General features: G+C 48.5%; 1 protein-coding gene across 1 annotated transcript; it reads left to right on the top strand.

The window, feature by feature from the left end:
- Positions 1 to 1,355: 1,355 nt before the first annotated feature.
- Positions 1,356 to 12,147, top strand: LOC117450827 (retinoic acid-induced protein 1). Its single transcript, XM_034088813.2, has 4 exons — positions 1,356 to 7,960; positions 8,171 to 8,264; positions 9,613 to 9,662; positions 12,018 to 12,147. Exons 1-4 carry the CDS (start codon positions 1,430 to 1,432, stop codon positions 12,024 to 12,026), a joined length of 6,684 nt encoding a protein of 2,227 aa, XP_033944704.2. The 5' UTR covers positions 1,356 to 1,429; the 3' UTR covers positions 12,027 to 12,147.
- The last annotated feature ends 755 nt before the right edge of the window (positions 12,148 to 12,902 follow it).

Raw genomic sequence — 12,902 nt, 5'->3', positions numbered from 1 at the left:
TATGAATGTGTGTGTTTGTTGTGTGTATATCTAGGGGACTGCCAAAACTGTGGGCCTGCATACATAAACACCAACAGAACTGCAAAAGCTGACAAACTCACACTCAGGCACATGCGAGTATATGCACGCTATATTCACACACTGCTTTGTTTCCTCACGCACAGATATACACACACACACACACACACACACACACACACACACACAGATGAATAATGCTACTGTGCCTCTGGTGGGATGCACCACTGTCCCTGGGGCGGGCTGAATGCCGGAATATTGTGCTGGAACCGGCTGACACACACACACACACACACACACACACACACACACACACACACACACACACTCAGTGCTCCGTCTCTAGGTGACTCTGTTCCTTTTATAGAACAGAACACTCTCCACCCCTCCTTTCTTTCTTCCTTTTTTGTATGAATGCATAAACACGCTCTCAAAAACACCCACACACACATGCATACACCGGAAAGAGATAACAGATAGACATGCACTCACACACTGGAACAATCACACCAACCCAAAAACACACCATACGAACCCCCTGCTGGTGTACTGAAAGCATGCGCGCAAATACACACTGTAAGACTTCCCACTTCCCCTCGGAGGAAATTAGAGTTTGCATCTGTGCAGGGGAAGACAGGGAGGAGAGAGGAGAAGAAAACAAGTCTCAGTTGAAGCTCTTATGAAACACTGCATCAAAGATAAATCAGATAAAATCGCTTCACATTATTTGTTTAAGTACATTTTAATATCTTGGAGTAGTTATGAAAAAGGGGCTAAGTCTGGGAATCATGCTTGTTCCAAAACAATAACAATGAATAATGCATTATACAAAGTCAGCTGGAAAGCTAAATAGCCACAGAGGCTCTGTAAGTGAGTTCAGTTGAGAATGTGCTTTGAACCAATAAGGATTATGCCTACACTCCTGCACCCATCTTACTCCTTCCTTCCGAAGACACGCACTGCACGCCTCACCTGTCTGCCACCTCCATCTTGAGAGGCTTACACGGAGACATGTACAAACACATTCAAAGTTTCTTTAAAGCTGGAGAAGAAAAAAGTATTATATTGTTGTCGTTATTGTTGTGAAATCAAATTCTATAAAATAAAGTGAATATAGATTTGTATTTGTGAGTGAAAAAATCTAAATGATACTGTATGTAGGCAGGATGTGTACATGTGTGTTCTAGTTTATGCTTGCTTAAACTCCTGGTGGATGTCAAAATAGAAAGAGATGTTTTATATGAAAAGAGAAATGCAGAATGGCTGAACCTCATCGGCGCTAACCCTTGTATTTTTCTCTCCTTTCTTTCGCCCCCTCTCTCCTTGCCTTCAGAACCCCTAACCCCCCTTCCCCCCTTTCCCGTCTCACCTCACCTCCCCCTCCCAGCTCTGGCTACAGACGCAGAGAGTTATGCAGTCCTTCCGTGAGCGCAGCGGTGGTTACCACAGCAACCAACCCTGCTACCAGCAGGAGCCTCATGAATTATCCCGTCTGGAGACCTACCGGCAACACCCGCATCATCCCCACCCTCAGCACCCGCACCCAGGCCCCGGTCCACACCCAGGCCCCGGTCCACACCCAGGCCCAGGCCCAGGCCCAGGGCACACCAGGTCAGGCTATGAGGCTCATCCACTGGCGAACCCCACCACCATGCCTCCGGCTGTGGGACCGGGAGCAGCAGGAGTACCCAAGGACTGTTACAGCCAGCAAGCATACCCTGGTTACCCTGGCAATGGTGGAGGGAATGGGAGTGGAAATGCGATCCCAGCATCCTCGCAGGCAAAGAAATCCTACAGAGGAAGCAAAGTGCCCCCACCAAACCCCGGACAACACCTACAGGGTCCCGGGGGCTATAGTAACCACATGGGCCCGGGGAGCTACTCAGCCCAGTATATGAGTGAGGGTCACCTCCAGCAGAAATGGGAGGACTCAGCCCAGTTAGCACAGTATGACCCAGAGATGGTGGGGCGTATGGAGGCTGGTGGGACCCCCGCACCTGTGTCTTCTCAGTATATGGACCAGAACATGCTGGGCCACTCGCAGACCCAGTGCCACCAGCCCTCCACCCCTGCCTATACTAGCCCCCACCATCAGCCTCACCCCCCTAACCCTTCCCCCTCCCCTCTCATGTACCCCCAGAGTCACCTTCATTACCCACAGCACTCACCCTCTCCTTCGCCATACATGGAAAAGTGCAGCCCTATGCCCCAGTGTTATAAAGGTTACAACATACCCCCCAACTCCCAGTATGGCAGACAAATGAGCAGCCACAGCAATCTGAAGCCAGGGGCTTACCGGTCGACCCAGAACAGTTACGGCTACCAGCAGACTCCCTCCAGAGGTTATGAGCAGCAGCCCCCTTTACAGGCCATGCCTAACCCCCAGGAGCCCCACCCTAAATACCAACACTACAGCCAACCACAACAGAACTACTGTCTCTCTGAGCTGTCTGTCAGATCACCAGAACAGTATTATCAGACCTGCAGCCCCTCCTCAAGCCACTCCCCTGCACGGTCTGTAGGACGCTCCCCCTCGTACAGCTCCACCCCTTCACCACTAATGATCAATCCAGAGTCGTTCCAGTATGGCCAACCTCCCATGACCCCTGGGGCAGCTTCATCCGCTTCATCCTCTTCAGCTGGTATACAGGAGCAAACCAATACCAACACCATGTTGATGCCCCCACGCTCACACCCCTCACCCAATGTGCCCCATGCAGCCCCCCACAGCTACACTACGACGCCACAGGTCCCCACCATGAAAGAACGCTTCTCAGAGAAGCTGTTGTCAAACCCCAGCTTGTGGAGTCTGAATGCCCTCACCTCTCAGGTAGAGAACATCTCTAATAATGTCCAGCAGCTGCTGCTTTCAGAGGCTATGGTGGCCAACAAGAAAAGCGGTAAGCGCAGCAGTGGAGGAAGCAACAGCAGTGCTGGAACTGGAGCATCCACCAAAAAGGGTGAGGAGTACAAAAGTCCTGCTTATCCAGATGGGGGTGGTGGTAGTATTGGCGGAGGCGCCATGCAGGACCCTTATTCTACACCACAGCACCAGCCAATGCCCATGGAGCTCCAGGAGGGAGGATACTCCAGCAGTAGTGATGAACAGCTGGAGAGGGGATACTACTACTGTGGCCAGGGCAGAAGTCCAGCACAGGCCCCCAATAACACACAACTCAGCCTGGACACAGCCTCTTCCTGCTCGATGACATCTCCAGATGATATGTCCACCAGGTCTGGGGACTCAGGTCTGCACAACCTTACCCCTGATCCTAATAGATGTCAGTCATCGCAGGGAGGAGATGGCATGAGTACTCCAGTGAAGAGCATTGGTGATGAGAGGTCGCCGACAAGCTTTACAATCCCTAGTCCTATGAAACAAGAAAGGGACTCCCCTTCAGATATACAGCATATTAACGAGCCTGTCAAAGAGAACTTTGAAGAATCAGCCTGGACGGAGAAAACGTCCGAGAAAGAGGAGGTGTCCACACAAAACACTCCTGACCATGAAAGAGATTCAGACACAACTAAATCAACAGAGCATCTGGAGAAATGGTCAGATGAAGAAAAGTACCCAGCTCTCTACAGCAAAGTAAACGAAGAAGAGACAGAAACAAAATATTGCTATAAGGAGACTGTGTACCAAGAGGCTCAGAGCAAATATGACCCTGATACAAGAGACTCAGTTAAACAATCCCCAGCAGCTCTCTCTGACACCAGCCACAAGGAACACTTTGGCCATGAGATGAAATCCGAGGCGTTCAAGTCTGAGTCACCAACTGCGTCTGAGAGCTCAGTGAAAACGCTGCCTTTCATTTCTAGCGGTGACCTTGAACAGGATCAATATTCCACAGAGAAGGAGGACAGCTCAGAAAACCCCTCTCCCAGCCCCCAAGTTGAAGCCTTGGATGAGAGCAACTCAGACAAAAGAGAAAGGAGAGATGATGAGGATGAGGAAGAGATGGAAGAGGAGGGGGGTGGACAAGAGGAGGCCAATGAAGAGCAGGAAGAAGAAATACAGAAACAACAAGCTTCTCTTTCCCCTCCTCTGTCTGTAGAGGCAAGGGAGGATCTCGGAGAGGGGGAGAAAGTGTCATCCACTGAGGAATACATGAATAACAGAGATGGGCAAGACAAGCCTCCTGGAGATTTCTGCAGCAGGACAGAGAGTGAGAGTACTGAGCTCCAGACTGACAACGAGCCTTCAGGGGCGCCTGCCCATCCAAATGCAGCAGCAGCAACAGCAGATGCTTCTGCGAGAGAGTCAGCCATTGGGGACACTGCTCCCCAGCCTCAGTCTGCTATGCCAGTTTTTTCGGCTCTCAATGACAAGACAACACCTTCAGCTCAGACCAGAGATCATATTGATCACATTGACACTAAAGTATTGGAGCCAGATTCTCCTCAGCTGCCAGGAAAGTCAATACTTCCCTCAGCCCCCTCCTGGGCAGACACTCCACCCTCCCCCAAAAAAGGTGATGAGGACATGGAGCCAGGCATCAGCTGCGCCAGTGCTGTGACCCCTTTGGCCAAGCCAGAACCTGTGGCCCCATCTGCTCAGCCGAGGGCATTTGGACGTAAGCATGCCAGGGGCAGGAGAAGAATCGTGCATTCAGGTGTGGGAATCAGGCGACAGCTAGGCTTGGAAAGGGAGGGGGAAGAGGAAGGAGCCTCTTCACATACACAGAAGCTCTGCGTGCCTCTAAGCAAATTAGAGCTGTTTTCAGATCAAATTGACATAACTCATCAAGAATCTATTGTGAGCCAAACTCCCAAAATGTTATCTGATGGTTTTCGTTCAAGAATGTGTACTCGCTCATTCAATGCACCAGAGGTGCCACCCAAGGTTGAGCCTCATGTAAAGAGAAAACCAGGCCCAAAACCAGGACCAAAGCCGGGACTCAAACCTGGGCTAAAACCAAGTCCAAAACCAGGGCTTAAACCTGGTCTAAAGCCTGGACCAAAGCCCGGGCCAAAACCTGGACCTAAACCAGGACCAAAACCTGTGCAAAATGAACCTGAGCTGCCACAGAAAATTGAGACTCCTGTGAAAAGAAAACCAGGACCTAAACCAGGTTCAAAACCTGCGCCAAAACCTGGACCAAAACCCAGTCAAAAAGCAGCTCCAAAACCAGGACCGAAGCCTGGACCCAAGTCTGCAGATGTTTTGCCCCCTGAAGACACGTCACCCATCAAGCCCTCAGTTGGTCGCCCCAAAGGCTCAGTTTCGAAAGCAAAGATCGTACAACAAGAAGAAATCATTCCACCTTTGCCAGACTTGCCTAGCAGGGTCAGGAAGAGCCCAACAGTTACAATATCACAAGTAACTCAGGATGTAAAAGCAGTAAACCAGGAAGAAAGTAAACCAAACCCGGAGGTTAAGGCACCAGAAAAGGAGAGTAAGAACATGATATTGAGATCCAGAAAGCCCTCGCAAGAAAAACTGTCAAAAGAAAAAATCAAAGCGGAAGATATTCTGCCCCAGACATTGACAGAAATTAAACCTAGTGATGATTCACCAAAAGTAGAGGAGTCTGATATTTTGGAACAACCTCCAACTCCTATTCCTAATGCAGTCAAAAACAGAGATGTTCCAGCGGACCCACCCACACCACCCACACCACCTGCCCAACCAGTCCCAACTGAACCATCTGAAGAAAAGACATCACTTCCATTGAAACGGAAAACAAGCCCAGAACTTTCTACAACACCAGTAAAGAAAAAGAGAGGTCCGAAGCCCAAACCAAAAACCATACCACCCCAACCCCCTCTGCTGGAACAGGTTGTCTCCACACCTAAAGAGAAAGGTGTCAAAGGTACCAGAAGAAAGCGAGGGCCACCCAAGAAAACATCTTCAGTCGCTCCACCACCCAAAGACACTCCTCCAAACATCAGTGAAACTGATATCGCTAGTGATGTGCCTGTGGTGCCTCCTCAAGGCCCCACTAGAACAAAAGTTCTCCCACCACGCAAAGGCAGAGGACAGAAGTACGAGGCCATGGTGCAGAAAATAACATCTCCTAGTTCGAAGAAACACCTCCCAATTCCTCAGATAGACACTAATCTAACCGATGATGTGACAGCTAAGGCTTTGTCTCAACATGTCTTAAAGGAAGGTGAGGCAACTATGCTCATAAATAGCACTGCAATTATAGAGGGAGAAGTCAAAAGTATAGAGTCTAGACAAGAGGGAGTGAAACAACCTGAAGGAGTGGATAGAAAAAAGGAGATTACACGAGAAGAAGAAAAGCATCAGGTTATTCAAGAGGCAGTAACACCAGATGAAGTGAGACAACGGGTGACAGAAGAGCTATTCAAAAAGGCAGAGACAAGACAACAAAATTCTGAAACAAAGACACAGCAGGATGCTGGAGCTGACAAGGTTTGGAGCTCAATAGACCCCCAAGAAGAAGTCAGGGCTCCAGGAGATTCTGCACTACAGGCCTTAGAAAGTGTATCTTCTGCTTCCAAGTCCTCGAGAACTAAAAGGAAGCGATGGGCAATGGTGGAGAGCACAGATGCCACAGTAGTAGCCTTGGAAGCAGGGAGCCTAATAGTTACAACACCAAGGCTGGCCAAGCAGAGGGCCATTAAAAACAACCATGAGATGCATCTAAAACAGAGGAGAAAGAAGAGAAAAGGCCAAGCTTCTCTGGAAGAAACAGAGACAGTTGAGGAGACAAATATTGAAACAGCAGAACAACAACATGAGAAGGAAGAAGAGAAGGTAACACCCACAGAGCCCACAAGACCTCTGCCAATCAGCACAGATGAGATTACAGAAGCCCCCCAGGTTACAAGCACAGAGCTCATTAAGAAACCTAGGAGAGGCAGAAAACCTTCCACAAATCCAAGTAAGAGAAAACGAGGACAATCCTCATTAGAGCAGATTCCAAGCAAGCCAATGAAAGCCCACAAAAAGCCTGGGCCAAAACCTGGGATGAAAGACGCCATGGAGGTTATTGAGGCAGTAGTAAGGGCTGCAGGGTGTGCAAGTATCCAAAAAGAGGAGAGAGAAAAAGAAGAAATGGAAAGGAGAGAAACAGAAATGGATGAAAGATCTGAGCCATGTATCATGGGTCCTGTGGTAACAGTAACAGAAAAACAAACTGAGATTGTTACTATGAAAAGAATCAGGCGCAAACCAGTCCATCAAAATCCCAATTTGTCTTTCTGTCCTTATGTAAGGATTAACAACTCCAGAGACTTCTCTTCTTGGTGTGCCATAGTCAACAAGCCTGAAGATGCAGTAATCTTTCAGAGACGTAGAAAAAAAGGCATTCTCAGGATGAGAAATCCTTTCACAGTTGCAAAAGGTGTGCCGAACACTGCTGCCATGCTACAGGGACCCTTGGTGAAAATGAATCTAATTGACAAGTGTCTTACATGTTGCCTCTGCGGAAAGCCAGCAAATTACAGAGACTTAGGTGATTTGTGCGGCCCCTACTACACAGAGGATTGCGTACCACGGAAGATTTTGACCGTGGAGCACACAGAGTCCCTCAGGGAAGAGTCACAGAAAACCGACGACAATAACAGTAGCAGCAGTGACGAACCGAGCAACTCTTTAAAGAATGAGAGCGAGGGCAGCACAGAAAAGGAGGGCGGTACAGAGGCGTCAGCTCAAGAGGGCAGTAGTAGCAGGCACCATCATTGGCGCTATCGGCGGGCAGAAAGAGCCGAGAGAACGGGTCAAGAGGCTGGTCCACGAAGATTAAAGCTCCGAGAGAGGTTCAGGAGGATGCAGCAGCTTCAGGCTGTCAGCTCAGGGGCCTCGAGTGACCAAGAGAGGGGGGGCAGTGTGTTTCAACGGCTACAAGTAGAAGCAGAGAGTAAAGAGCACTGGGCCCATGAAAACTGCACCATCTGGACCAAGGGGGTAGTAATGGTAGCTGGGAGGCTCTACGGACTGAGGGAGGCTGCCAGCAACTCAGCCCAAGCGGTACGATAGCAATTACAAACATGAAGTCAATTCTAAAAATGTGTGCATGCTAACGGAACAAAAAATACATATGTTGCAGGTTCTTTGAGAAATTGAAGTTAACTTTTGACTTTTTTTCCCTTTTTTTCCTCTCTATGTCCCTCTATTGGTCATTTTGAATGTTACTATATTGGTCTTGGTCCATATGTCCGTCTGTCTGACTAACTTCAGAGCTGCTTCAAGTGCCAGATTGAGGGGGCGTCCCTCAGCTGCTGTTGGAGAGGATGCTCTCATAAATACCACTATGTCTGCGCCAAAGAGATAGGTAAGAGACCACAGCGACAGAATGAAGTAAGCAACAAGGGATGGAAGTGTGGAGGGAGGTCAGAAAAACTGAGGGGAAATGATGAGCGATATTGGGAATGTGCAATTGAGCATGAGTTTAGATGGAAATGGGTAGGGGAACAAATAAGGAAGGTAGGGGGAAAAAGGAAAGGAGAGGGAAGAAATCAAGGGGAAGGAAATGGATGTGGGTGGAATGAGAGAAGGAGAAAGCATCAAGAAGTAACATTATTGAGTGCGAGAAAAGATATCTCAGAGTGCTAGGGGAGAAAGAGGAAAGTGGGGAGGGAACAGAAGCAGGGAGCCTTGAATAAAGGGGATGATGAGAGGAAAGTGGGACCCTGGAGTGTGCAAGAGGGAGAGGGGGACGAGATAGAGGGAGGAGGGTGTGTATGCGTGCATTATTGACCACAGCCCCTGTGGCTCCATCCATCCATTCTGCTGTCTGGTGTGTGTGTGTGTGTGTGTGTGTGTGTGTGTGTGTGTGTGTGTGTGTGTGTGTGTGTGTGTGTGTGTGTGTGTGTGTGTGTGTGTGTGTGTGTGTGTGTGTGTGTGTGTGTGTGTGTGTGTGTGTGTGTGTGTGTGTGTGTGTGTGTGTGTGTGTGTGTGTGTGTGTGTGTGTGTGTGTGTGTGTGTGTGTGTTAGCATGCATCGATGTGTGTGCCTTCCTGCATGAACGCTGGCTCAAAAACGTCACTTGTGCCACGTTCCCTTCAATTCTTGTGAGCGTGTGTGTGTGTGTGTGTGTGTGTGTGTGTGTGTGTGTGTGTGTGTGTGTGTGTGTGTGTGTGTGTGTGTGTGTGTGTGTGTGTGTGTGTGTGTGTGTGTGTGTGTGTGTGTGTGTGTGTGTGTGTGTGTGTGTATGTGTGTGTGTGTATTTGATCATTGTTGTCAATATCAGTTAGTGTCTGTGTGTCAGCACATGTGTTGTATGGCTTCCCCTTACATTACCTCATGCCAAGGAAGTACAGTGTGAGGATTAGAAGGCCTGCCACGTCTGCCGAGCCTGCACAGGGTGCAGAGCGAGGCCCTTTTTAATCCTGCTGAGTGCACCAACCATATCTGACTGCCTGCCTGCCTGTATCGCTACTCACCCTCTCAGCCTCTCTCTTTCTTCTGTTGCTCTCTCGCTCTTGCTTTCTCTCCCTCTCTTTCTCCCCCTATCTACCTCTTTTGTGAGCATTTTTCATTTTAAACTTACCTGTATGTCATTATATTTCATGCGTTCTGTGCACTCGACTCATGCTATTGGTTCATTTGTTATTATTGTCTATCTGCAACATTGTAGCTTATTCTCTTCTCCTTTTCTTTGTTTCTCTTTTCCTGCTTAGGCTGCACATTCCATGAGGATGACTTCTCCATCAAATGTCCTAAACACGAGGTAAGAAAATGACTAGTGAATGAATGGTCATTAATGCTCATATTATTTCTTTTTGAGGGTTTAAAATACAGCATCCTGCTTTAACAGTGACTCATACATTGAAAAGGGAGGAAGGGTTGGATGGAGAATATGTTGCATCTCCCAGGGTAACAACCTTCAGATGTTTGTGATTTCATATATTTTCATGTAAAGTGGGCGTCCACAGGATTGCATTTCCATTAGAGCTCTTATAACCTCTCTGCTCAAAAACGCTGTGCATGTGGTTTTGGTTTTTTTCTCCCTCATCCCGCTCCCCATCACACAAAACATTTGGTTCACACATTTCTGTCACAAGCAACAGCACCGTGGCTGGATAGACGACACTGTGCAGAACAGAAAACTAAATTGTCAGCTCTTGTAAAACAGAAAGAATCAGAGGGGGAAACACAAGGTTTCAAGTTGGTGTTTGTTATATCACATGACCTATTATCTACTCCAATGACAGGAGAGTCAGGATCTCATCTTGGGCTGACCAATATGTTGTTACCTAATCAATATGTACCCAATGACCTTGGCAAACTGAACCCATATCAGCCACCAGTCGTTGGGTAAATACTCTGTTATGTGACCTGTGTGTATTACTGTCACTCAACACCCACTGTTATGACTGCCGACCGCTGCAATTACAACGGGTTACTGACTGTATTCGTGTTCATGTGAAACGTCCACTCCACAGTCAGCTTTCCTGTAAGACAGACGCCATCTGGTGGTGACGAAATTACACTGCAGCACAAAGAGGAAGGTCAAATGCAGAGGGGAGGGGGGGGGAGGGAAGTAGAAAGGGAGAGATGCTGACATTCAGCAGGGAGCAGCGGTGCATTGAGGCAGAAGTGGCAGTAGCCTCCCCTCCCTCCCTCCCTCCCCTCTCTGTCTCTCTCTCCCCTGTTCTCCTCCATGCAGACTGACGGGGATGAAAAGCTGGCTGATGATCAAAACACCCCACCCAGCATCACTGCTTGCTTTCCTACCCTCATGCTTTCTCCATCCTTATCTCTCCCTATTCCTCTTGTTATTTCCTCATGTGTTTGCCTTAATTTGCTTGTGCCTCCCTGCTGTTTCAGCTCCCCACTCTGTTCACCTCTCATCTCCTGCGAGCTCCCTTTTTTCCTCCATTTTCTGTCCCCCCTTCATCCCTTCCTTCTTCTTTCTCATCTCATCTTCTCCTCGCCTCTCCTCACCTCAACTCCCACGACTGAGCAGCAGAAATAGAGTATGTGAAACAGAGAAAAAAGGAAAGGCAAGACAGAGAGAGATTGTTGTTAGCGAGCTGAGGCAGAGCTGTCATCAGCTAAGGGATCTGAAGGTCTGTGTGTGGGTCTGTGCTGCGCCAATTTAGGCTGAGCAGCCTAATCAAAGGGAAGAGCAGGAACATACGAACACACACACACACACACAGACACAATCACCACCCCACCCATGGGTCCCCCTCTGAAATTCTCCCTCTGCCTGTGTTCACTTGGTTTGAGCGCTGGAACACACATATTGATGAAATCTCACACACATAGAGCTAATGGACACACACTGTGCGCTTCTACACAGGTGTATTAACAAGTTACCTGTACGCTCACTAACATATGCACATATTGAGCGGCAGAGAGTGAAAAGCAGGGAGAAGTAAAGACAGTGTTTTGCTGCGGCTGAGTGGGAACAAAAGAGGAATGGGGGGAGTTACATCAGAGAGTGACAGCATACAAGAGACAGGGATTGGAGGAGAGAAGAAGGGCAAGAGAGACAAGCCGCTCTCAGTGAAGGAGGAATTGAGATTGAAGGGGAATTAGTTAATTTAGGGAGGTAAAGAGAAAGAGAGGAGAGGAAGAAGGAGAGAGAGGGAGAGATAAAAGAGAAAAAGCTGCTCTGAGGGCAGGCCATAAGGATGGGCAGAGAGAAAGACAGAGAGAGTGAACGAGAGATACTTGGGGGCTGCAGAGGAGAATAAGGGGAAAGAAAGCACTCCTCCACCAACACACCAGCGCATTAGGCGTTCCTGCTGTGTCTTTCTCAGTGGAGCTGGTTCACTGGCCAGCATCCATCTCTCCACCGCTGCACACGGCAGCCAGCTCACCTTCATGTCTGCATATCTGCACAGAAACACTCACAAAGCTGCAGGTACAGCACATACACGAGAGCTCCCACCTGCAGAAGACATGGACGTACATTTATTGCAGCTTTTGTGTTGATAAAACACATTTTTAGCACTTAAATAATGCAGATGTTCTGCAATGCTGTGGAGACAATGTAGCAGTCATAGAGGGAATACCTCAAAACCTCTGCGTGTATTTATGAATTCATAGCTGTCTCTCTTCCCTTTTTCTACAGGACCTGTAAGATATTCCAGTTCATCACCTCCAACACAAACACCACCTCTCAGCCAGGAAGGCGTCACTTATCCAGCAAGGCAAACAGAGATGTTGTCCTAACAGCCACCTATACCTAAAAAAACACAAGGATGACTGACGGCGGACAGGCACATCAAGCCAGTGGAGATGGGGGAGGGTAAAAAGGCTGCTCTGAGGTGGAGGTAGGAGCAATACAAACCCCGGGAGAATGGCTCCGCAGAGAACAGCTGCTCCCTGAACCCCGGCCCGGAAATGTGTTTTCTCAACTGAGCCCCTTACTGGGAGGCAGAAGGCAGCGGCACTGTTTAACAGGAGGAAAGACTGCGCTTTGGAGACTGTGTGTCTAGAGCCCAGTGCACAGGGGGGGCTGCTTAAAATGCAGAGCGAGGAACGTGTGTGTGTTCTGCCTTCGGATGGGTTGCTATCATATTCAGACACCTGGCGGACAGTGATTGGACAGGAGCATCCCTCTGGCCACCTTGTCTGTGAGCCAAGAAGTGTGTATGCGTGTGTGTCTGTGCGCGTGTGAGTGGGATAATCACATTGTCATTCTACAGCCACACCATCCGTGTGTTTGGGCATTATGCGTGAGTGAAGAAGTTCGTCTCCAAGATGTCATTGCATCAAAAAAGCAGCAGCAGCAGCAGCCAACCACTGGATGTACTATCTCAATGTGTGTGTTTAAAACAAGAGACAAAACGAAACAAAAAAGGAACTGTACATGATGACGTGCTTTACAGGTTCTAAATATTCTGATATTGAAGAGTTCCGAAAAAAAATGGACGCAGTATTTTACTATAATGCTCTTATCTTCGGAGATGTATTTTGATGTGCATTATGACTATACAACATCATTGCGTCACTC

The sequence above is a fragment of the Pseudochaenichthys georgianus genome, chromosome 8, assembly GCF_902827115.2.
Source record: "Pseudochaenichthys georgianus chromosome 8, fPseGeo1.2, whole genome shotgun sequence".
NCBI classification, from domain to species: domain Eukaryota; kingdom Metazoa; phylum Chordata; class Actinopteri; order Perciformes; family Channichthyidae; genus Pseudochaenichthys; species Pseudochaenichthys georgianus.
The sequence above is the reverse complement of the archived record's forward strand: the minus strand, read 5'-3'. Positions and strand labels throughout refer to the sequence as shown.